This window comes from Taudactylus pleione, unplaced genomic scaffold, assembly GCF_031769625.1.
Source record: "Taudactylus pleione unplaced genomic scaffold, aTauple2 ptg000286l, whole genome shotgun sequence".
NCBI lineage: Eukaryota > Metazoa > Chordata > Amphibia > Anura > Myobatrachidae > Taudactylus > Taudactylus pleione.
This window is the reverse complement of record NW_028284688.1, coordinates 3,588,891-3,615,617: the sequence shown is the minus strand read 5'-3', so window position 1 is coordinate 3,615,617 and position 26,727 is coordinate 3,588,891. Positions and strand designations below refer to the sequence as shown.

Here is a 26,727-nt window from a genome sequence, read left to right as displayed (position 1 = left end):
GCAAATTGCTCCCATGCTTGTACTTTATATTTTAATTTGCACCTAACTCTGAATCAGTCTTACAATTGCCATTTTGGGCACGGGATGTAGTCAGGATACTGGCGGTCGCTATCCCGCCCGCCGATATCCTGACACTGACATCCTGACATGGGACTAAAGATAGGCATTGAAATTCCAACACCCAGCAAACCGAACGAAGGTAAGCCGGTTGTCTTAGCGTCTAGCCGCGGGGTGGGGGTGTGGGCTAGGTTTACGGACCCCCAGGGGACTCAAGGTTAGGCAGCCCCGGGAGGCTTAGGGTAGGGGAAGGGGGGAGCTAGGGTTAGGCACCCCCAGGAGGGTTAGGGTAGGGGAAGGGGGCTAGGGTTAGGCACCACTAGAGGGGGTTAGGGTTAGGCACCCCCCCGGGAGGGTTAGGTTTAGGCGCTAACTGGGGGAGGTTAGGATTAGGCACTGGAGGGGGGGTTAGGCACCACTAAGAGAGGGTTAGGGGGGACAGGGGTGTGTTAGTGTACTTACCTCCTGCTGTTGGGATTTTGAACCGCCGGGCTGCCGCTGTCGGTATTTGATCCGGCGGCTAAACAGCCACCGGCATTACATACTGTACCTCTAGTGCAAAGTGAGACCCCTGACGTGCAATCTCAACTTGCAGGACATTTCACTAGGCCATAATAAATGACAGCATATTCTTCTTTGTACCATAGCAATGACAACCAACCTTTTTTTTTTCAGTTACATATTACCTGCACAAAGTGGATCTACAGTACAATTAATTCTTTTTTTTACTGTTCCAAATTACAGATGAAGGATGTCTTCTTTTTCCTGTTCCTGTTAGCGGTTTGGGTGATATCTTTTGGAGTTGCAAAGCAAGCTATACTGATCCACAACGAGATAAGAGTGGACTGGATCTTCCGTGGGGTTGTTTACCATTCCTATATGACGTTATTTGGACAAATTCCCTCGTATATAGATGGTACGGAATTTAACAATTACAGTATTTTATAACATAAGGTATTAAAACTGCAGTATATTTTAGTAAGTTGCTGCTCTACAACATAATTTATGCAATAATTAATAATATGTTCTATCGGTGAAGTGTTTTGAACACTTCACTGATGCAGTGTTGCAGTGTTAATTGCATCTTTTTGTAAATTTAAAATGAGTAGAGAAGTTAACTGTATTATCTGAGAGAAAATGGCATTTTCTATGCTATGATGAAGCTCAGTAACAGTTGGATGCAGTAAATAAACCGCTGGATATTGGATCCTACACTTTGGTGGTGAAAATGCCATGTGATATGCAGCATTTCAAAAAAACCCATAAAAGAACTGTCACGACTTGGCCATTGAGGTTCCCTGTCAGAGGACTGGGAGTCGGGATGACTAGGTGGAGAGGAAGTTAGTATGACTAATTCCGGGTGTTGATGAGACCTGACCAGAGGCGCTGAGTCTAACTCATTGGTGGTTTTCACCAGTGACCCCTCCAATTGGGATATGGGTTTTGCTGCGCCCCAATGAGCAGGTCACGGCCCCCTGAACAGGGACCCAAGAATTAGCAACTGACAGAGATAAGAAAGACAACTGAGTGGCTGGAGATTATCAGTGGAGAATATCGGCAATCACCGATGTTAGTAACACTGAAGTATATTGGTAGGGACCAATGTAGAATATCACTGGTGAGTATCGGTAGTGACCGATGTTGAATATCACTGAAGAATATCGGTAGTGACCACTGGAGAATATCAGTAGTGACTGATGTTAAATATCACTGGAGAATATCGGTAGTGACTAATGTTGAATATCACTGGAGAATTTCAGTAGTGATTGATGTTTACTATCACTGGAGAATATTGTTAGTAACCGATGCTGAATATCTGGTGAAGCGCACTGAGGATACAACAACATGGAGCCTGGAACAGCGATCCGTAGCTGTCCATAGGAGTAGAGAGTCAGCTGAGAGGTGACAAGGCTACCAGTGTTGGAGGGTCTGGCCAGGTGAGACAGACAATATGGCTGTGCCCATGACTGCTGCCGTGGGAACTCCGATATGGAGGATTGCATGGAACAACAGGGCCCTGGGGATAATACTCAGCGTGTCACCCGCCGCCGCACCTGGCGTCTGACCATGCGGCTAGTCAGGAGAAGCCGGCGCCGCAGTGAGTAACGGCCGATCCCAGCCTAACTCCTGACAAGAACACTCAATGATACATTTCTCCCTAAATGCGTATTACTAGCATATGAGTGAATACTTTATATCCATCCCGTACTAAATTCTGTTAATGTATCTCAGTGTTATATTTAATACTACAAAGTGTACAATATCATTTACTAACAGGAAATAAATAGACATGTATGGGGCTAAGTACGTTTCGGAGCCATACATTGCGACTTTCAGCATCGCAAGCTTTTATTTGCACCCCTTTGAAATGCGAAGATAATCCTTTAATGTTTTTCCTATTGTAAGAGTAGTCAAATATTGACCTTATTCAAAGTTACAGTATATGCTAATGCCGTCACAGCTTTGAATTTGTGTGCAGCTGCGATGCGATACGGGGCAATTGTCGCAGTCACCGGGAGATTATTGAGACACAATTTTGCAGCTTTGCACAAGCATCTCCATACAAAGATGCAGCATCAGTTGCAGAACATTCAATTCTTGCAGTCCAGAGTGAGTCTATGGTCCCACAGAATAGGGGTGGGAATTAATACCATTGGGTTAATGCACATCTCTGATTTTAGCCCTAATATGCACAGTTGCTAAAAATCCTGAGACTTGTGAAGAGAACAGACATCCATGTGCCCCTGAATCAGACCCTACAGTATCCTTTATAGAAAACTCTTTGCCAATCAATGTTAAGGAGGAAAATTTTGCTGAACCGTAGGCATCCATTATACAAGTAGACAAAAACCTATGCATATTCTATGTTTTTATTATACCTTCAAGGAGTGAATTTCAACATTGACCAGTGTACGGTGAATGGGACTGATCCCAACAAGCAGAAATGTCCCGAATCGAACAAGGAGAACCAGCAGCCGGTCTTTCCCCAGTGGTTGACCGTGATTCTCCTCTGCTTTTACTTACTCTTCACCAACATTCTGCTGCTAAATCTGCTCATTGCCATGTTTAAGTAGGTGACCGTTTACAGTGAAAAATATAATTTGTCTATCAATATATAATTGACCGTCATTATTTTTATAATGTGTCATATTGCTGAATGTATTTGTAGTTGATATTAGTAGGGATTTTCACCATTGCTGCCGTTTCATGTCATCTCTCTTTTTTTGCCGAGGTGGCATAGTGACGTACCCCTCCCAAGGCAGAGTGAAGTGTTTCATTAGACTCCTCAAATATTGCTGTTCAGCTTCAGACCCCCCAGGTCCTGCCTTAATGGCATCAATTCCCTCCTCACTTATCTTTAGGCCTTGTAAATGCAAAACACCTTGTTTGATTGCGAGTCAGACGTGGACGCTTTTGCCGCAGTTGCGTCTGTGGCTTTATGCTAATGCTGCTACAGAGTCCTGGTGTACATCCGTGCGTACAAATGTGCAAGGACTGAGATGCATACTGTCAGCGTAGGTGCTGGAATTGGTGGCACCATCGAAGCTTGCACTTGCCCTACGGTAGCCACAGTCTCTCCATCTGAGTATGGCCTCCTGTGTGAATAGTTCTACGCCTTTGTATGTAACCGCTTTCAGCAACATGCCTGCGACTCTCCCATAACACGCAATATCTACGTGTGTTTTACATTAGCCACCCCCTGTTACTTCTCAGCGTCCAGCATCCCTCACATTTCTGCTACTTTGCGTCCAAATCTGCACTACAACTTAGTACGTAAACAAACCCATCACTCTACTGCGCCCAACATCGCCGCAGCATCCGACTAAGAATTAAGCCCTTTGCTAGAATTTCATTCACTTGATTGATTTACTATAAACATCACTATTCTTACATCTAGCTGAACGTTAAATCCTCATGTGTCGCCCTTTCACTGCTAGATCGTGTTTAGCTAATACTGGGACATGGGCCATTGGGATTTTGTGTTTGGAAAGGATTTTTTTTCATAATGACAGTAATCTTTGTCTCATAGATATCTAAGATCAATATATAGATTAAGGTACAGTACAGTAAATGCTGTTTGCAACACAAACAATGAACTCTCCCAATTCCTATCACTCTGTCATGGGAGTTTTTTTTTTTATTAGTTTGTTTTTTTTATTACTGCAATTCTACAAATAACAAAAGGGCCATTTCCATAGGACTGAGATGTTATACTTTCTCACCCAACATGGGGTCCTACAGGATTCCATAGTTTCATTTCCTATTAATGCATGTGAGAATTCTTCACTAACAATAATTGATGCAGAGGAAAAATGATTAGTTTTACATTACAACCTGTATTTCATGGCATATCAGAAGCCTTGTGACCTATTCCCACTAAGACAAATTACAGTTTTGTTTAGGTTATTTTGGCAGTAGGGAATGGGAATTCAACCACAATGGTTACATTGATAGGCCTGAGGGACTTGGCAGTGCTAAGGCATTATTGGCAATACCATATACCAGGAATAGATATAAGCATTGACGTGCAACTAACCGGTTGTAATAAGCAATGCAATGTCACAGGCGGTCTCCTATCAAATTGTTTATTATGTTTTACCAAAATAGCACCATTTTACTCAAATTAAAACATAAATTAGAAATCCTCATTACTTCAAATGGAAATGCCAGTCATTATTTTGGCACTACAATTAGGGCTAGGGTTAGGCTAAAATTTGGGTTAGTCTTTAATTAGGATTAGGCTGCAATTAGGGTTAGGCTACAATTAGGATTTGGGTTAGGCTGCAATTAGGGTTTGTCTATAATTAGGGTTTAGGGTTAGGCTACAATTAGGGTTAGGCTACAAGTGGGATTTTGATTAGGCTATAATTAGGGTTAGGGTTAGACTACAAGTGGGATTTTGATTAGGCTAAAATTAAGGTTAGGGTTAGACTACAATTAGGTTTATACAACATTTAGGGTTACGCTATAATTAGGGTTAGGGTTAGACTACAATTAGGTTTATACAACATTTAGGGTTACGCTATAATTAGGGTTAGGGTTAGGCTGCAGTTAACGTTAGGCAATAATTAGGGTTTGGGTTAGGCTACAATTAGGGTTAGGCTACAATTACGATTAACCTACAATTAGGATTTTGGTTAGGCTACAATTAGGGTTAGGCTACAATTAGGATTTGGGTTAGGCTACAATTAGGGTTAGGCTACAATTAGGGTTAGGGTTAGGCTACAAGTAAGATTTTGATTAGGCTAAAATTAAGGTTAGGGTTAGACTACAATTAAGTTTATGCAACATTTAGGATTACGCTATAATTAGGGTTAGGCTGCAATTAGCGTTAGGCTATAATTAGGGTTTGGGTTAGGCTACAATTAGTGTTAGGCTACAATTATGATTAACCTACAATTAGGATTTTGGTTAGGCTACAATTAGGGTTACAGTTAGGGTTAGGCTATAATTAGGGTTAGGGTTAGACTGCAATTAGGATTGGGCTACAATTAGGGTTACAGTTAGGCTACAGTTAGGGTTAGGCAATAATTAGGGTTAAGCTATAATTCTGGTTAGGCTATTATTAGGGTTAGGCTATAATTAGGGTTAAGCTATAATTCGGGTTAGGCTATTATTAGGGTTAGGCTTTAATTAGGGTTAAGTGTTATGCTACAAATAAAGTTAGGCTACAATTAGGGCTAGGGTTATGCTACTGTTGGTGTTGGGGTATAAACTGCAATTTAGGTTATTATTAGGGTCAAGGTTAAATAGTACTCTCGACATACTGAGATTCAACATTCACAATGTTGATTTTCTGAAAATGTCGACACTGTTAGTTGTGCCATTGTGGATGTCGACATCTTGAAAATGTAGACATTGTAGTATCGACATAATGAAATACGTCATTCTGCATGTGGTCATATCATAATGATACCATGTGTACATTGCATCCTATTCATTCCTATGAGTAAGTTGTTAATGTAAACCAGTTTGTTTACTATAGCAATACAATTGCACAATGTAAAACAACAGAACATGTAGGAACAATATATTTGGCAGACAAAACACCTTCACGTACCTCAGACTCACCTCTATTAATCAGACATGTAGCATAACTAATTATTCTTTCTCTGATTAGTCCTTGCCAGTATTGTTCTCTTTTACAATAGGTAACACATCAGCAGTTTTCTCCAATAAGTTGTTTTTTCTTGTGTAACATAAAATCTACCTTTCAACCTTTGACTCCGCCTATTGCGCCTCTTGCTGAATCTGGCCCACTTGTTAAACAGTACAATAAAGGTCTTTGGGGTATATTTCCTTTATATCAGGTTTTCAAACCATTGTCGGTGGCTTCTACGGCCAAATTTTAATAGAATAGTAATACAGTAAATGCAAAATCAGGCTGGTTTTACATTTATTGCTATTGCCGTTTGGTGGCTTTGAAAACTCACTGTTTAGTACATACAGTATACAACTGATGTGTTTATTCATTCAAAACCATCTAGCGTAATTTGTTGGTTAGTTAGATGTTCTAGACTGATTGATTGGTTAGTTAGATGCACTAGACTGATAGATTAGTTAGTTGGATGTATCTAATTGACTTTTATTAAGTTTCATGTGTTATTTTTGCATTATTTTTTAGCTACACTTTCCAGCAGGTGCAGGAACACACTGATCAGATTTGGAAATTCCAACGCCACGATTTAATAGAAGAGTTTTATGGTCGGCCTCCTGCCCCTCCACCCTTTATTCTCTTTAACCATCTGCATATGTTTATCAAACGGTTCATTCTCCATGAACCATCAGGGAAACAAAAGCAACTTAGTAAGTACAACAGTATATATCACATCGAAGGGTAAAGTTGTTTTATTGTATTAATTTACAAGCAAATTTCACCATATGAAAGTATTTGTTTTGTAAGTAAGTTGGATAAATAATAGTGAATTATGTGTTGGTCAACGTGCACATAAACATACAGTAGTCAAATAATTACTGAAAATACAGACGTGTCCTCATTTTACCGTACGGCACGAGATATCCGGCACGGCTGCGGCTCTCGGAGAGGAGTAGCATACCGTATTTTTCTTTAGATTTTGCCTCTCAGTCACGTCATAGACACAGCAAAGAGCCAGTTAGTCTGTTAGAGATGCAGGGCTGCAACATTAAACGCACAGGAATTGATTCTACACACGTACAACAGAACTTGGCACAAGGAAAAGCATTGGAGCACTCTTTACACAGATTCAGACTCCATCCCACACAGATGTACAAATATCACACATGGTCAGTGTATGCTAGCAATGCAGTTTGGTCGTTTCCAGTTTTTTTAATTTATGCGAATAAGACGCATAGTTTGGGCGGAAACGATGCTTGGCGCGGCCGAGTTCCACAGGACCTGGTGCGTCTAGAGGGGCTGTTTGGAGCGACTGAAGCCACTGCATTAAATAAAAGACTTTAGCTTATTTTGCTGAGACATACAAACTATTACATTTAACCCGCACATATACACTCAATGTTAGGGCGAATTTATTAAACACCCTTTCTAATTATGGCCCTATTTTCATATTGTTGAGGTGCAATTGTACTTAGTTCTTCATACTTCATTACAGTACTCGTTCTTTTTTTTATCATCATCTGTTAGAAGAAAAGCTAGAAAAGAATGAAGAGGCTGCTCTACTTTCTTGGGAAAGTTTTTTAAAAGACAATTATTTGCAACATCTTGAAAAGCAGATGAAACAAAGCACAGAACACAAGATGAAAGATGCATTTGACAAGTAAGCTGTGTTTTACTTTACATTATTATTATTATTATTATTATTATTATTATCGGAAGCATTCGGCATCCCGGTAGTCGGGATGCTGCTGCTTACAATACCAACACCTGTCAGAATCCCAGCTCAAGCATCCAGACGGCCGGGATGCCGAAGGTAAGTAGTGGGGTAATGGGGAGGGTTAGGTTTAGGCACTAGGGTGAGGGTTAAGGCTAGGCACTAACGGGGGGAGGGTAAGGTTTAGGGTGCTGAGAGGGGGAGGTTAGGGTTAGGCACCAAAAAGGGAGAGTTAGGGTAGAGAGAGAGGGAGGGTTAGCAATACCCACCAACAAGTGTTGGTTTGTTAATCCTGACGGGATCCTGGCATCGGGATTCTGACTGCCAGGATCCCAACTGTCTGTATTTTATACCGATCCCTATTATTATTATTATTATTAGTAGTAGCAGTATTAGAGACTTTACTTATGTACTATATAACAAAAGAAGTCAGATGGACTCTAAGGAGTAAATCCAGCTGCATGCGATGATCTCGCTGGTGTGAGTCATCCTGGCAATGGCTGCACCTTATGGCAGTCTGGATTTGCATAAAAGTGCTAGCAGCCCCATAGGGCTCCAAACAAAATTATACAAATCCAGACTCGGATTCGGCAGAAATGGGTGTGAGATGTGATGCCGGTGCAGACATTTAAACACTGTGGCAATGGCACATCACATCCTTTACAAGTAATTGGATTAAACCCTAATACATACAGCACTCACCTGAACTTGCATGATGTATATGGGACAATATAAGCACAAAACAATCTGGCTTGTCTAAAAAGGATTAATATATCCGAAATGCTTGTAAAATGCACAAATAATGCCACCATAAAGAATTTTTAGGCGCTGAATCTTACAAGAAGTTTTATTCCCTGACAGATTTCCTACTACAAATTAATTTATAATTAACCAGTTTTTGTTAACAAATCAACTGTATTCATTAACCATTCAACTCTAACTGTATTTGAGTTATATAGAATATATAGTTATATATAGAATATAGTTATATAGAATGTATGCAGTAATAGTCAAAGTATTTTGCATGTAAATCAGTTAAGATCATAAAGACTGAATATTGTTATTTGGAATTTTAATATGACAAAATAGTCACAATTCTTAAGCTATACACAAAAAATAATATTGATCATGATATACAGTATTAAAATTACAAACAAATTTCTTTAAAAAGAAAAAAGGGAAATGTAGAGACAGAACAAAATGCACCCACTTTTCTATCTGTAGTGGAAGGAAGCAGAAATATGGACAATTTCCTCAATACAGATTGGCATCAGGTAGAAAGGACAATAAGTTTTTTTTATTTTTCTTGTTCAAATTTTCTTCACTTCAGTCACAGGTCCTCTATATAGATGTATTACATCTGCTACAGTTATCCCACTTACTATTTCATTCTCACACCTTCCTACAGATGTGTACTCATACATCCTTTTTGTACCATATGGCGCAAGACGAAACTTAGGCATTCCGCTACTGGTAGCAATTCCTGGACTAACATACTTTTCCTAAGTTTAGTCCGTTATTTGCATCATAACTGCATACAAAGTTGTTCATTGTGTACTAGACATTTAGTATTAGTATTTTTGTGATTGAACACAATGATATGTGACGTAAGGTTTGGTGTGGCTCATTTTTACCCTACGCCAGTCTTTGCCTTTTCACATAGGTTAGTGTCTACCAGCTGCTCTATTCTAGTCATCAGAATAGTTCTGAGGTAATTAGATCAGTATTATGTGGGTTATATACTAACAAGCATTGTATATCTCACAATGTTTCACTGTGGGGTATGACAACATATAATGTTATATTGTCTATTATTTTTAGAGTAAATATAGTAGCAGACATACTGGAACTAAATCAAGTAAAAAGAAATGGATCCATGGAAAACCGTCTGATTGTCTTGGAAGAACAGGTGAAACATTTTAATAATACAACATTTTTCAACTAAAAAAAAATAAAAAGAATAATAATAATTTATTATTATTATTATTATTATTATTATTATTATTATTATTATTATTATTATTATGTCACCTTTAGTCAATTGCATAACTACTATGTCCCCTTTATTATCTTAAATAATTAATATCTCCCCTTTATTATTATAAATAATGAATATGACTCTTTTTTTATCTTGAGGATGTCCATTGGGGGATCCACACTTGGAGACTGGAAGACCAGTTCTGTCTATAGCGGGGGCAAACTGTCACTTACTTTATGTGCTGTGGGCCCATCACTGCTGTGCTAGGCAGATGCTGACTTGGAAAGGTCCATAAAATGAGGGATTAGGCACAAACAAAGCCATAGACAGGCCACAGGTCAGGATGGGCAGCAATGAGATGATTGTCAGGGTCACATGCAGATATTTTAAAAGCAGTTTTTTTGTTAGTTACTCATATTATTTAGTGATTAGCTGCCTATTAAACTTTTTCTATTTTTTTTTTTTAATAGGCACTAAGATCTGCAAAAGCCTTGAACTGGATTGTTAACACGCTCCTGGATAACGGATTTGGTTCCAAAGAGTCTGCTCCTGTAATTGGTAAGCATGGCAGGGGAGACTTTAAAATTTCTAGGTATTATCATTGTAATTGACAGATAATATTTAAATGATCTAATTAGCTTTAAAAGACAAACTATCAATTATAATCTACAGTTTTTTTTCTCTTAACAAATCAGATTTCCTTTTTACTTTTATGTTTTGTTCATTTTTGTGCTGCTAATAAAACTAGCTACAGCTACTTGTAGCAAGTCCCTAGACTGGTGTAGTACTACTTGACTTCCGCATGACAAGTCAACTGTTTATCCCAGTAGACGTCACCCTTGCCTTCAATTGTTAATGATCACTTTTATCACAACATTGTTTTTTTTTGTTTGGGGACAGTATCCAGTAAGTTACTTGGGGACATAGACCTCAGAGATACGGATGAATCATTTATTTCTCAATGCCACGTGAATTCCAGGAACATTCACTACCCTGACTCCAATGTGGTCCGTTTTCCTGTGCCCGATGAGAAAGTTCCTTGGGAAGTAAGTCATCTCAATGTCTCTTTACTACTATAAACATTGCAGAGTTTACTAGAACATTGCTTGTTATATTAAAACTGTCATCAAATAGCTGGACTCTTTAACTTATCAATAATGTAAAGTTTCAGAGATTTTTCATTTACAAAAAGTCCCATGAGACAGTATAGTTGGAGTTTATAGTTAAAGTGTTTCACTGGGTAACTCTATATTACATCCCTTCCTCCTCCAGCCCCACTTACCACTTGCTTCTCCCATACAGCACAGCCATGGTATGAAGGAATGATTGTCCCCCCACCCACCTCTGTAGTAACATAGTGACACATACTCATTCACCTCTATATTAACACATCCCCCCTCACTACTGAAGTAACACATCTCCCCCTCACTACTGAAGTAACACATTCCCCCTCACTACTGAAGTAACACATCCTCCCCCTTCACAGCACTAATGCAACAAAGCATTTTTCCTGTCACCTCTATGATAACACAATAGCTCCCTTACACCCGTAGTAATGCATTTCCCTATATATCTCCCATGTAGCAGATTACCCCATCACCTCTTTAGTTATACATTCCATTAGCCCTGTAGTAAATCATTTCCCTTTCACCATTATAGTAAAACATTTATTACTTCCCTCCTGTAGCAATAAATTCCCCCACACTTCTCTCACCCTTCCTCTGTAGCAGTGCACGCCCTATCCAGGAGTTCTGAGAGGATATATATATATATATTATAAACACACTGTATAACTTTGGTGAAAGCCCCTGTGTCAAGTTTCTTTTTTGGACTGAGTGCTGCCTGACTGGATATCTCTCTCTCTCTCTCTCTCTCTCTCTCTCTCTCTCTCTCTCTCTCTCTCTCTCTCTCTATATATATATATATAGATATATATATATATCTATATATATATATCTATATATATATATATATATATATATATATATATCTATATATATATATCTATATATATCTATATATCTATATATATATATCTCCCTCCCTCTCTCCCTCCCCTATGGGAAAATGCTGAAGCCACTGATTGCCATGAAGGTGCTAGTATGCCCCCTTCAGTGCCATGACGCAGTGCCCTGGTTTTATAATTGAGTGTGCCCATGCCTCTACATGCCTGGTCATGCTTCCTAAGTAGCAGGGCCTGATAGACCCCTGACTCCAGCCTTACCACTGTGCTACCACTAATATTTATGTGTCACCCCTCCTTATATCTGTCCTGCTTACATTGGGGGCAACTCCAGTACTCACTTATTATTCTTAGTCAGAACTCTACGGAACATTACTATTTATAATAATGATTCCTGGATTTTCATTTACATTTTCTAGGATGCAGAAGTGTTGGATCATAACATCTTACATATATTTAACTATTTCTCTTCATTGTATTCCAGGTGGAATTCAGTATTTATAATCCTCCATTTTATACAGCTGTTAGAAAAGACAGAAATTTCCATGATCCTTATACAAAGTAAGAATTAATTTGTTCTGTACTTTTCATATTATTAAATAAGTCCACAAAAGCATGTAAGGAAGAATAACATTTGTAATGCCTTTTTTTTTAAGCTCCATCGAAACCCTTCAAAAAATCAACCACAACACTTTTGATGGGATCATCAATCGCCAAAGTCACTGCGCAACCTACGTGGTAGAGGAGGGGCTGCCACTGTAAGTATCGCTTTCTCTGATGTCTCATCTCTCCATAATTGAAAGGCACAGTCATGAGATTTACAGAATTAAAATATTGTCACCGAAAACTTTATAAATGTTTACACTGTCTATGACTGTTATGACTATTAAACCACTGTAATCTGATGGCAGAAAATAGTCAAATGGGTCCATATATTCTGCCCTTTTTATCTGTGCTCGTTTTTCTTTGATTTCAACAATTTAGATATAAGTCTAATCGGGTGTGGTATATTTTGTCGACATTCATTATGTTGACATTCACATGAGAATGTCAACATGGCCATAGTGTCGACATGGGTTGCATGTTGACACTGACCACATTGATATTCATAATTTCAACAATAATAAAATGTCAACAGGATTAGAGTGTCGACAAAATGTCTCTGGTGGTTTAGTGGTCATGCCTGGTCGGCCTACCAGGTTATTTCTGGTGAATACTGTGTGACTTCTGAAGGTGATTAAGACTAACCCTCCCCCTAAAGCCTATCCTTAACTCTCCCCTCCAGTAGCCTAATCCTAACCATCCCCCTACTACCTAACCCTAACTGTCCCCTCCAATAGCCTAATCCTAACCACTCCCTTACTGCCTAACCCTAACTCTCCCCTCCAGTAGCCTAATCCTAACCATCCCCCTACTGCCTAACCCTAACTCTCCCCTCCTGTAGCCTAATCTTAACTCTCCCTCTACTGCCTAATCCTAACCCTCCACTCCCATAGCATAATCCTAACCCTTCCATTATTGCCTAACTCTAACCTCCCCTACCGTAATCCTAACCCTCTCCCTAGTACATAACTCTAACCCTCCTGTCCATTAGCCTAATCCTAACTGTCCCCCTACTGCCTAACCCTAACCTTCCCCTCTCATAACCTAATACAACCCTCCCCCTAGTGCCTGACCCTAACCTCCTCTCTCATATTCTAATCCTAACTCCCCCTATTTCCAAATACTAATCTTCCCTCCCGTAACCTAATCCCAACCCTCCTCCTATTGCCTAACCTTCCATAGTCTAATCCTAACTCTCCCCCTATTGCCTATCCTCTCCTACCACATCATAACCAGTAACCCTCCCCCTACTGCTTTACCCTAAACTCCCCTCCCATAACCTAATCCTAACCCTCCGCCTAGTGCTTAACCCTTCCCTCCCATAGTCTAATCCTAACCCTCCCCCTACTGCCTTACCCTAACCTTCCTCCCATAACCTAATCCTAACCCTCCGCCCAGTGCTTAACACTTCCCTCACATAGCCTAATCCTAACCCTCCCCTTAGGGCCTAACCCTAACCTCCCCTTCTTATAGCCTAATCCTAACCCTCCCCTTAGGGCTTAACCCTTCCCTCACATAACCTAGTTCTAACCCTTCCCCTAGTGCCTAACCCTAACCTCCCCTTTTTATAGCCTAATCCTAACCTTCCCCCTAGGGCCTAACCCTTCCCTCCCATAGCCTAATCCTAACCCTTCCCCTAGTGCCTAACCCTAACCATCTGCTGCTGGTCCATGCAGAATGTCGGCATTTCACTTGATGACTTTTTCCATTATTGTGAATATGGTTGGTAGAGTTCTACTGTAGATCATAAGAGTTTGTTGCAGATTAATTTATGCTTCTGCCAAATACAAAGTGGATGTGAAAATTGTTTTTAAGTGTTTGTAAATACAATTTACTGAATTAAACAGTAAATGTGATCTTAGATGTGATTATTTATAACTGTCCCATTTAGTTATGTATAACCCTAGCATTGTTCTGTGCTGGAGTTCATAAGAAACATTGGGTTGGATTAATAGGTATGTAACTGCAATTGTCTTTGGGTGTTAAAACTTTACTACTACCCACAGGGCCTGACCCAGCAGTGCACGCTAGTGCACTGCTGAACGCAGATTCCCGTTTTTGGGAATCTGCGCACGCACAGGACCCATTCTGCGAGTGTGCAGAATGGGTCCTGCTGACTCGCTTACAGACTGGCAGCAGACTGTAAGTGATTGACAGTCTGCTGCCATTTGTGGGTGGGGAGGGGGCGGCGATGCCCTCCCTTTCCTGAAGGGAAATTGAAGGGGAAGGAAGAAGCCAGGATCTCCATTGGCTCACTGAGATTTCCTGGTCTCTTCCTCTAAACTGCGGTGGCTGGCAGCAGGACCCCATAGGTCACCGCAGCTGGCCGATGGTACTCAGATTATCCGATGCCGAGTTGGACAACACAACTCGGATAAATAATGCACAGGAGGCATGATGCCTCCTGCTGCATTACCATATCTGCAAGGATTGCAATTGCAAAGCTGCCTGTGTGCATTCATCATATCTATAGCCTGCGTGCATACATAATATATCTATAGCCTGCGTGTATACACCATATATCTATAGCCTGTGTGCATTCATCATATCTATAGCCTGCGTGCATACATCATATATCTATAGCCTGCGTGTATACATCATATATCTATAACCTGCGTGCATACATCATATCTATAGCCTGCGTGCATACATCATATCTATAGCCTGCGTGCATACATCATATATCTATAGCCTGCGTGCATACATCATATATCTATAGCCTGCATGCATACATCATATCTATAGCCTGCGTGCATACATTCTATATCTATAGCCTGAGTGTGTACATCATATATGTATAGCCTGCGTGCATACATCATATATCTATAGCCTGCATGTATACATCATATCTATAGCCTGCATGCAGCTTTGCAATTATGCTCCTTGCAGAATCAGGCCCACAGTAAAGTAAGTGGCAGAACATTTAAGTCTTTGGCATGGCACAAGGCTTGTGCATGTGTGAGAATAAATGAGTGATTGCAGCTCCTAGTGATAGTGGTTCTACTCCCCCCCAGGGATGTGCGGTCAGGTGAGGCAGAGCCTTTCCTGTCATACTTTACTTAGGTATACTCCCCAGGGATGTGCGGGCAGGTGAGGCAGTGCCTTTCCTGTCATACTGTACTTAGGTATACTCCCCAGGGATGTGCGGTCAGGTGAGGCAGAGCCTTTCCTGTCATACTTAGGTATACTCCAGACTTTTGACTTTAAGAATTATAAGAAAAATGTAAAGAAAATATTTAAATTATTCTAATTGCTTTTATAGTCAAAACTCTGGAGTAAATAGTGTATGGCAGCTGCGGCACTGCCTCCCCTGTCTACCTTTTCTGCACATCCCTGATCAAAACTCAACAAATTACCAGCACTACTGTATATACTGCTGCACCTTTGTATAATGCCCACATGAACCCTCAAGTTCATATATGTATCTGTAAATCTGGCTCTGATACTAGCCAGTGCCTCCCCAGCCATTTACCTCTCCACACGCCACTGCTCTCCCTGCCACCCCTATGCTGAATCACACAGCCAAAGGCAAACAAATACATTAAACTCCGTCCATATAACATAAGTGTTGATTATGCTCCTTTGAATTTTAGTTGTGCCTCATGCATTGGGCTCCCATCATATCTGTGACATCCATGCAACCTGAGCTTAGCTTGTTGCTAACTAAAGTCCCCTTTAAAGATTACCCATAGTCCATTGATGTTGCTGCAAATTTGCTTTGAGAGGGCTGGCCACACATTTTTAAATAATGGAATATTTTACGGTTGGGATCTGGTATTTGACTGCCTGGAAGTGTTCATGAATTATACCTTGTGCAATTGTAACATTGCCCGAAGTTTCCAAAAGTGTTATTCATCAAAATTCTGGGTGACCTATCTTTGTTTATATTTCGCACCACCCCTTATACTGAGCTGCTGTGAACAATATATGAAATTGTTATCTTCATTATGCCGGGAGAATGTCGTGTCCCAACTGCACTGCTAACATCATAGCAGGCCCCGCAGTTCTTGATCATATATCATATATCTTTTCTTTTAAAACTCCAGAATGTAACTTGATAATTTCTGTTATTTTTGGCAGGAATCCAATGGGACGAACTGGATTAAGAGGCAGAGGAAGTTTATGTTGGTTTGGCCCGAACCATTCTGTACACCCTATAATAACACAGTACGTAGACATCATTGATAATGAACTACTTCTGTTGTGCTTGAAAGAAGATTCACTTGTTATGGTGTTAATTTAAAGTGTTACAGAGTTGCAGGCGCTCGGGATCCCGGTGGTCAAAATCCAGATGCTGGCATCCAAACAGGGTCAGGATACCAACACCTGTCGGTAGGCATCCTAACCCTTTCCTACCCCTAACCCTAACCCTCCCCCCACACCCCGAACCTAACTGCCCCCAGTGCCTAACCCTAACCTACCCTACCTAGTGGCTAACCCTAACCCTCCCCCCCTAATGCTTAAACTTACCCTCCCCCAGTGCCTAACCCTCCCTGTCCCACCACTACTTACATTCAGGATGCCAGCAGTTAGGAAACTTGCGCCGGGATTCTAACAGATGTCGGGATTCCAGCACCGGTATTCTAAGCACTGGCCTCTCATTTGCCAGGATTGTGACTGTATCCCGTGTTACGGTATTGGCTACATTTGACAGAAAAAAAGATTTGCCTGATCATACGTTCTCATAATACATTAGTTGTCTCTTTTGTATATCTATATTGTGTGTGTATATATATATATATATATATATATATATATTATCCCTTATTTATATGGCGCCACAAGTGTTCTGCAGCACCTTACAAAGTACATAAGCAAATAATTTGCCAACTGACTTACATTACAATATAGGACAAAGACATGGATAATATACATTGCGACATTAGTTACCATAACACCTAGATATGCAACAGAGTGTAAGCAACCAAGTGTTAGGTGCCCTGGTGGGGGGTAAGAAGTAGGTGAAAGTAAAGTAAGGAGAAGCACAAGAGGGTAGAGGGTCTGCTCGTAAGAGCTTACATTCTAAAGGGGATGGGCAGACAAACAAGTGTGACACAGATGGGATAAACAGGGAAGAAAGAGCATGTTGCAGCAAGTTAGGATAGTGTATATATATACCAACACTGCAACCCGGCACACTCCAGAGTAGGAATGAAAAAATACTTGCTAAGGTGCCATTCCAGACTGGTCCAGTCATTCCATAGCAAATGTGTATAGGACGGCACTCAGTAGATTCCTTTATATCATATAAAAAGGGGTCCTTTATTTCCAATGTTTTGGGGTCTCCCTCTTCGTCAGGGACAACAGGTTACAATAACAGAATGATAAAAACAGACATATATAGCCACAGATGATAAACAAATAACACTCACCTGCAAACACCCGGCAAACAGACATCCACACCACGCGCAACCTGGGTCTGCACATGTGGTAACAAATCTAGGCCCTGATTCAGAGCGCTCGCTCTGAATCAGGGCCCACCACCATTAAAATGGAGCGTCCTCCTGGACGCTCGTATAGCTGTGGGTCACCACCCACAGCATATACGAGCGTCCAACAAGATGGTCGCGATGGTCTTGACCATCGCGACCATCGGACTTGCGAGTGAAACCCTTTGGTCGGGTTTCTCAACCGCAAGCCCTGGAGTGATTTTGGCTCTATCAGAGCCAAAATCACTCCCACTGACATCACTAGTGATGTCAGTGGGGCCGGCTTCAGACGGTAGGCGTTCCCATAGGAACGCCTTCATCTGTCAGGTATGCCCCCGGCACGCCCACCAAAGGGGGCGTGCTGTCAGTCACCATCGACAGCACGCCCCCTTTGGTGAGACACTCCGAGCGAAGGAAAGTCCTTCGTTCGCCGGGTCTCGCGCATGCGCACGATGGAGCTCCCTCCATCGTGCGCATGCGCAGTGGGGAACATCGACCCACTTGCGAGTGTACTGCCGTTCGCGAGTGGGTCTGAATGACCCCCCTAGTCACTAGGCAACCAGCAAACATGAATGATAACAATATCAAAGCTCCGGCAAACAAACGACCACACGAAGCGCTATCATCGCGGAGGTGTGACGTCATCAACCTGAGACTACTAGTGTGCAACAAACCTGGTTGCTAAGCAATCAATATATATGATTAAAAAAAATTGCACAAACAAATACATACCACAAAATACAAAAAATGCATAAACTAAAAACAAAGCATAAGTAATAAAGGATAAGTCTATATTATACTAATGATGGGCATTAAACCTCACTATTATCAGAGAGCAATGTTGTCAAAAACTAGGCAAAATTTACAGAAAAGGGCTAAAAATTTAATATTTATACCCGCTATTCGGATGTAAAGAAAACCTCAAAAATAGAAGCAAGCCACGTATACAAAAGGTGATACTCCCTAAAAAAACATTATTAGTGAAAAACAGCAAACCCAATGTCACCATCGATGTTATATCAATGTAAAAACATCTACAACATCGGCTCACAAAATCGAAGTATAATTAATGTAAAGCAATGCAATGCAAAACCATAAATGAATAGTATTATACAATAAGTTTAATGCAGAAGTTTTTACAGAAAACATTGGAGACCCATCAACTCATTAAGACCCCTAGGGGCGATAGTATCCAAAGTAAAAATCCATCTGCTCTCACGTTTCATGAGGATTTTATTTCTATCACCCCCCCCCTCCTCAATGGGGGAATATGATCAATAATTATGGCTCTGATCGAGGCCACTCCATGTCTACATAGGGCACAATGGCAAGTGAATGGCTGATCACTAGTACCTCGCTCCAAAGCCTGTCGAATGGCCGTACAGTGGAGCGCCATGCACTCTTTAAATTGCCATTGCGTCTTGCCCACGTATGCCAACCCACAAGGGCACGTGAGCATATACACAACGTAAGTGGAAGAACAAGTAAGTGCAAAATGAATTCTGTACTTATGCTTTGTTTTTAGTTTATGCATTTTTTTGTATTTTGTGGTATGTATTTGTTTGTGCAATTTTTTTTAATCATATATATTGATTGCTTAGCAACCAGGTTTGTTGCACACTAGTAGTCTCAGGTTTATGATGGCACACCCCCGCGATGATAGTGCGTGGTGTGGTCGTTTGTTTGCCGGAGCTATGGTATTGTTATCATTCAATGTTTGCTTGCTGCCTAGCTATTGATTTGTTACCACATGTGCACACCCAGGTTGAAGACGCCATACTTTCGCGACCATAGCGCGTGGTGTGGATGTCTGTTTGCCGGGTGTTTGCAGGTGAGTGTTATTTGTTTATCATCTGTGGCTATATATGCCTGTTTTTATCATTCTGTTATTGTAACCTGTTGTCCCTGACGAAGTGGGAGACCCCGAAACATTGGAAATAAAGGACCCTTTTTATATGATATAAAGGAGTCTACTGAGTGCCGTCCTATACACATTTGCTATGGAATGACTGGACCAGTCTGGAATGGCACCTTAGCAAGTATTTTTTCATTCCTACTCTGGAGAGTGCCGGGTTGTAGTGTTGGTATGTTTTGACTGAGTGTCTGTGGTTTCACAGACTGTCAGTCTAGCCAAGGCACCTTTGGAACTTATTATGCATATGGTTATTTTGATTATTTGAAGGATAACAGACTGTATATTGTAGTGAACAGTTGTGAACAAATACTTTTTAACGCATTTATGTAAAGGATTGTCTTAAAGATGGCGACTGGCAATGATATTGACCCTGTGCTGGATTTTTCACAATCGGATGTAAGGGAAATGCTTAGTTTTTCAGATGCAGAAGCTGAAGCAATCATTAATAAACAAAATTGGATGATGACTCTTCAGCTTTAACTCCTGATGTATTGTTTCAGCAATTGTTGAAATTAAGACAAAAAGAAATGGATTATCTTTATCACAGTATCAGTTTATCTGATTACTATCATAGTAAACAAATTCCTAGAGGTCTGCGCATCAAAAATATGCCGACAATTGGGAGGTACAACATCAATTTTTGTCGTAGATGGATCGCAATACTTGATTAGTGTTCTATGGATCTACTTATTTTGGTAATTGAGGAGGCTACTAGAGAATTAAGCTGTACTAAACAAAAAATTGTTGACTTTGAATCCTTATACAAACCGGTGTTGACACAAGATGTTAACAACACATGGATGGAGAAGTTAAATACCCAAATTGAACAGTATAAACATGATCTAATACTATTTAAAAAAGATAAGCTGCATAAAGTACAACTAGATTATGAGCAGCGTTGGGTATATTCATGGGTTAATCATACGAATTTACAACAGGATCCACAAAAGAAACAGTTTTTCAAGAACCAACGTACGTGCCCAGGTATAGGGAATGGGAAGATTCTAGTAATTCACAAAGTGATTCAGAACCAAGTACATGCACTGCTATATATAATTCGCTCCCTTTAGGGGCACTGACCTGATCCATGGTACAAAGTCCAGATATAAGAGGACGAGGCGGTCCAAACAGAATTTATGGGAAAGGAAACAAGAAACCTCCGCGGAGATAGTCAGTTTAGTATTTAATTTATCTGATGTTCCACTGGATAAAGCTGAACAAAGTTTATTGTCCAAAGGACTTTCATTCATTCTTTCTAGTAACATTAATCCTTTTTAGGGAAAAATTGATAACTATAAATTCAACCATTTGTTACGGCTTAAAGATCATTTTGGTAAATTGAATCCTGAACCGCAAAATTCTAATGAGGAGTCTTTACCCCGGACATTAAAGAACATTATTCCTCGTTCAAAATTTGACCCAACCTCCCAGAATGCGTCTATAAGAACTTTTTCTAGACTTTTGCAGGAAGAGATGGAACAGGCATCTTCTAGACGTTTTTATCATGAAAACCTTACTAAAGAAGAAAAGTGTGCTTTAAAATCTCTATCTCTTAGGAAGGATATTGTGGTGCGCAGTGCCGATAAAGGGGGTGCTGTGGTGGTTTAAAATTTGTCACAATACAAACAGGAATGTTATCGACAACTTAATGATAGCTCCACGTATTTATGTTTGTCTAAAGACCCTACTGCTTCATTTAAGTGTGAATTGGATGATGTATTAATGCAGGCATTAAATGAGGGCATTATTTCTGCAGAATTAAAATCAGCACTAATGGTACAGTTTCCTATTACACCGTTGTTCTATACCTTGCCCAAATTACACAAGGACGAACATGACCCCCCAGGGCATCCGATTATATCGGCCCGGGGGTCATTGTATCATTCGGTGTCAGTATATTTGGATTCGCTTCTTAATCCTTGTATACAGAACCTGTATACAGAACCTTCTGGCTTATTTAAAAGACACCAATGCCTTGTTGCTCATTTTGGGTAATTTACAACTTTCTGGACAATCGGTCATTATGTGCATGGCGGATGTCACCAGCCTCTACACCTGCATCCCTCATGATGCAGGTGTGGAGGCTGTTAGACATCTCTTGAGTAATAGTCCAATGTATTCTGGTCCACCAGTGGAGTTTGTTATTAAATTATTGAGACTGGTTTTGACCAGAAACTACTTCTTATTTGATGATAAGTATTTTTTGCAGATATCGGGGTGTGCGATGAGGTCCTCTGTGGCCCCATCGTATGCTAATGCCAACATGTATTCTATCGAACAAACATTGTTTTACCATCAGAATCAATTGTTACCTGAGGTGGCTTTATACCTCAGGTTTATAGATGATTTATTGATCTTTTGGATTGGTTCTGAGTCTGATTTAAGATCCATATTAGATAATCAGAATGCTTCTGACAGTGTGATCAAGTTGACTTATGTGTTGAGTCTAATTGACATACATTTTCTCGATGTGCATATTTTTTGTAACAATAGGTTATTTGAGACATCTTTGTTTACAAAAACTACTGATAGAAATACAATATTAAGGAATGGTAGTTTTCATCCACTCCCACTACGTAAAGGATTGCCCTACTCCCAGTTTTTAAGAGTGAGGCGTATTACATGAAATGATCATAAGAGGATATAGACGTTCGGAGTTGGAAGTAATATAAAACAAAGTTTTACAAACACCACGTCAGGAATTATTAACACAAAATACCAGTAAAAAGGTTACCAGTAATAATGAGTGTATTCCATGGGTCAACCAATTTAACAAAATTAGTACACATTTGGTCAAAAGGGCTAAACAATGGTGGCCCATTGTGAATACTGATAGGGATCTTCCCTCTTTACATAATGCTCGGTTGTTACCATGTTTCACCAGAAATAGAAATATTGGTGATCATTTGGTTAAATTATATATATCTGATTTTAGTAAACAGCAAGCGTCCACACATTTTTTGAGTGTAAAGACTGGGTGTTATCGCTGTCTGGGGTGTGTAACATGTAGAACTCTATTGGTTGGGAATTCATTTAGTCATCCCCATACTGGGAAATGATACAGAATTCATTTTGCACTCACTTGTTCTTCCACTTCCGTTGTGTATATGCTCACGTGCCCTTGTGGGTTGGCATACGTGGGCAAGACGCAACGGCAATTTAAAGAGCGCATGGCGCTCCTCTGTACGGCCATTCGACAGGCTTTGGAGCGAGGTACTAGTGATCAGCCATTCACTTGCCATTGTGCCCTATGTAGACATGGAGTGGCCTCTATCAGAGCCATAATTATTGATCATATTCCCCCATTGAGAAGGGGGGGTGATAGAAATAAAATCCTCATGAAATGTGAGAGCAGATGGATTTTTACTTTGGATACTATCGCCCCTAGGGGCCTTAATGAGTCATTAAACTTATTGTATAATACTATTCATTTATGGTTTTGCATTGCATTGCTTTACATTAATTATACTTCGATTTTGTGAGCCGATGTTGTAGATGTTTTTACATCGATATAACATCGATGGTGACATTGAGTTTGCTGTTTTTCACTAATAATGTTTTTTTAGGGAGTATCACCTTTTGTATACGTGGCTTGCTTCTATTTTTGAGGTTTTCTTTACATCCGAATAGCGGTATTAAATATTCAATTTTCTAAACCCTTTTCTGTAAATTTTGCCTAGTTTTTGACAACATTGCTCTATGATAATAGTAAGGTTTAATGCCCATCATAGACTTATCCTTTATTACTTATGCTTTGTTTTTAGTTTATGCATTTTTTGTATTTTGTGGTATGTATTTGTTTGTGCAATTTTTTTTAATCATATATATTGATTGCTTAGCAACCAGGTTTGTTGCACACTAGTAGTCTCAGGTTGATGAGGTCACACACCCGCGATGATAGTGCGTAGTGTGGTCGTTTGTTTGCCGGAGCTTTGGTATTGTTATCATTCATGTGCTGGTTGCCTAGCGACTAGATTTGTTACCACATGTGCAGACCCAGGTTGATGACGCCATACTTTCGCGACCATAGCGCGTGGTGTAGATGTCTGTTTGCCGGGTGTTTGCAGGTGAGTGTTATTTGTTTATCATCTGTGGCTATATATGTCTGTTTGTATCATTTTGTTATTGTAACCTGTTGTCCCTGATGAAGGGGGAGACCCCGAAACGTTGGAAATAAAAGACTGTTTTATATGATATAAAGGAGTCTACTGAGTGCCATCCTATACACATTTGCTATATATATATATATATATATATTTATATATTACATATATATATTATATGAACGAAAAAAGCGGCACTCCCAGACAGAGATAATTAGACAATATCCAGCGCTTTATTGTGCAACGTTTCAGTGGTCAGCCCCCCATCATCAGGTCACACAACAAACATTACATATATTTATACTTACAGGCAGGTGCATAGATCCCTCAGCATGCAGCCTGTGTCCCCGGGGTACGGCATACTACTTCCAGTTTCAACAGTGACTTCACACAGGAAGTGAAGTCCGCTGGGTCCCAGGGCTGACACAACTGCTAGGAAAATCAACAAATGTATTAAAACAAGTGTCAGATGTCTTCAAAAGAAAAGATGACAACATTGATATCTCTTAATTAAACAAATTATGTGATACAATACTGGGAAATGTATCTATACAAAAATATCTTAGTTAGTATACTTATAAACATGTAAATCGAAATTAAAATTAATTTAAAATAAATCAAACAGTGACATCTTGTGGTGAAAAAGCATATCCTCATGTATTGTGTGTATTACTATAATGCCAGAAATCCATAATTAAAAAACATAATCATACATAAAAAATATACTAAATATACTAATTAAATATGGAATATTGTAAACTCAGTACATAATATGGTTGCCAAAATTGAGTATTGTTTAAATATTAATATTTAATAATTAATAACAATACATAAAAATGGAAAGTGATGATAATTTTTAATATAATATATGTCCCATTATAACTACTCCATTTATAATTTAAAGAAAGCAATTGAGATGTAAAGCCTAATTTAAACCATGAGGGCTTACTGTGTTTAAGGTAAAGATCCAGTGACTTTCAATCTGGAGTAATCGTAGATCTATGACCTCCCCTGATGCGATAGTATGGTTGGCCTCCACAAAGTTTCCCTGTAGAAGAACTGCTCTAATGGCTGCCCTATGTTGGGTCATTCTCTCCTTAAATTGTCTCTCTGTCTTGCCCATGTTTCTGATCATTAAGGCTGATGCCTTATTGGACATTTTCCTTGCGCAATACAGATATGGTATGCCATCGCACCCTATGGCTAACTACAGATTCAGCACTCTCACAGAGTGAGATTGCTGTCACTCACAAGATGGTGGAGCTGCTAATTCATAGAATTGTGTGCTCATTGGAATACACACATGCAGTCTATGCAACAGAGGTCTATGTATGTACCAGTTGGCCCTTAATCACCTGCATGCTGGTACTTGTGGTTCTCCAAGTACCAGTATGCGGGGGAGGCATGCTGTGACCTGTAGTCCTACTGCAAAAGACAATATTTATACTTTCATATGCACCACACTACACTATCAACCCAGCATCCCCCGGCCAAGGGTGCCAGGGATAGCCCCAGGCTACCAGCCTGGGCTGGGGTGCCCTGGAGAGGGGGACCCCTTCACTGGGGGTTCCCAAGGAATCCTCGGCCTGGGCTGACTAGCGGTCAAGGTTGATGCTTTGGCTGGGGGGCCCGGTGAAAGCGCTCCCCTGGCTGTGACATCCGCCCTGGCTAGAAAAAGTCCAGTGCTGGTTCTGGAAAATACAGGGGAACCCTACTAATTTTTTTCCCCTGTATTTCCAGAACCAGGACCGGCTCATAGAGAACAGCAGAAAAGTGGTCCTAATTGAGCATCAGAACTCAGAGTTCAGAAATCAGTCAGTCAGTCAGAAATCAGAGTGTCTGACAGTTGGAACTTTAGATTATCTCCAAATCCTAATTGTTATGTTTTTGCCCTGAAATTTGGCATGTAGCACCGAGCAACAGTTCTACCAGTCCTTGCCAAATATTAGCTTGGTACCTTCAATAGCTTTTGAGGTGTAGCCCTTTAAACACCATGCTCCCCCCCTTGGGAGTTCTCTATTGGAGAATTCCATTTTTAGGATTCAGCCTTAATATAAGGGCATGACTGTGCCTTATAATATATATAAATATATAATATATATAAATATATATAAATGCTATATGCATTTTTTCTGCAGGTGGAAGAGAAATAAGAACAATTCTATTAGTAGAAAAAAGTCAAAGAAAATGCTAGAAGTCCTGGTCATGAAACACAGCTCATCGGAGCGCTGGGCTCTTCCTGGGGTAGGTTCCTTAAGTACAAAAACAGCTTTGGCTATTACGACACTCACAACACACAGCAATAAATACAGAGACGTGATTAGTATTTCTAAACACCAGAAATGTGTCGTACTTGAATCTAGGATGTGTGTTGCACAAGTGAGTGCAGGTTATACAAAGGGGATGTAGTCCTAATGCTGACAGACACAATGTTAGCAGTTAAGATATTGACATTGTTAAAATGTCAAAATTGTTCATGTCGGCATGTGCAGAATGTCGACATGTAAAATGCTGAAATTCTGCACAGACCGGCAGCGGAGGGTTAGCGATAGGCACTGTGGGGAGGGTCAGAGTTAGGTTACAGGAGAGAAGCCTAGGATGGGGCTTTAGGGAGTGGGATAGGGGTTAGGATTAGTCATATTTACCACTGGAAGTGACAGAGGATCTGCCCAATGTAATCCTGATGTCATCGCCTGACCTGGAAGACACCGCTTAATAATAATAATAATGATTACACATTTGTTTTGTCTCTCCCAGAGCAGTCTGTTTTTTTTTTTTAATTCTCAGTTCCCATGAATTGATATTCTTGTCTTGTTTAAATAAATAACATTAGATTTGTTGAAAGAGTGTCATGTATTTATTGCATTT

At 40.1% G+C, this 26,727-nt stretch overlaps 1 protein-coding gene across 2 annotated transcripts in view; it reads left to right on the top strand.

Annotated features, from left to right (window-relative positions):
- The window catches only part of TRPM2 (transient receptor potential cation channel subfamily M member 2), a 108,988-nt gene that overhangs the window by 66,570 nt on the left and 15,691 nt on the right, over nt 1-26,727 (top strand). For both annotated transcript variants that reach the window (XM_088482409.1, XM_088482408.1), the window contains 11 exons: nt 802-973; nt 2,944-3,127; nt 6,683-6,864; nt 7,682-7,814; nt 9,690-9,777; nt 10,317-10,404; nt 10,747-10,892; nt 12,294-12,370; nt 12,466-12,567; nt 16,493-16,579; nt 25,998-26,103. In XM_088482409.1, coding sequence (XP_088338535.1) covers nt 802-973; nt 2,944-3,127; nt 6,683-6,864; nt 7,682-7,814; nt 9,690-9,777; nt 10,317-10,404; nt 10,747-10,892; nt 12,294-12,370; nt 12,466-12,567; nt 16,493-16,579; nt 25,998-26,103 — 1,365 coding nt within the window. The remainder of the gene's footprint in view (nt 1-801; nt 974-2,943; nt 3,128-6,682; nt 6,865-7,681; nt 7,815-9,689; nt 9,778-10,316; nt 10,405-10,746; nt 10,893-12,293; nt 12,371-12,465; nt 12,568-16,492; nt 16,580-25,997; nt 26,104-26,727) is intronic.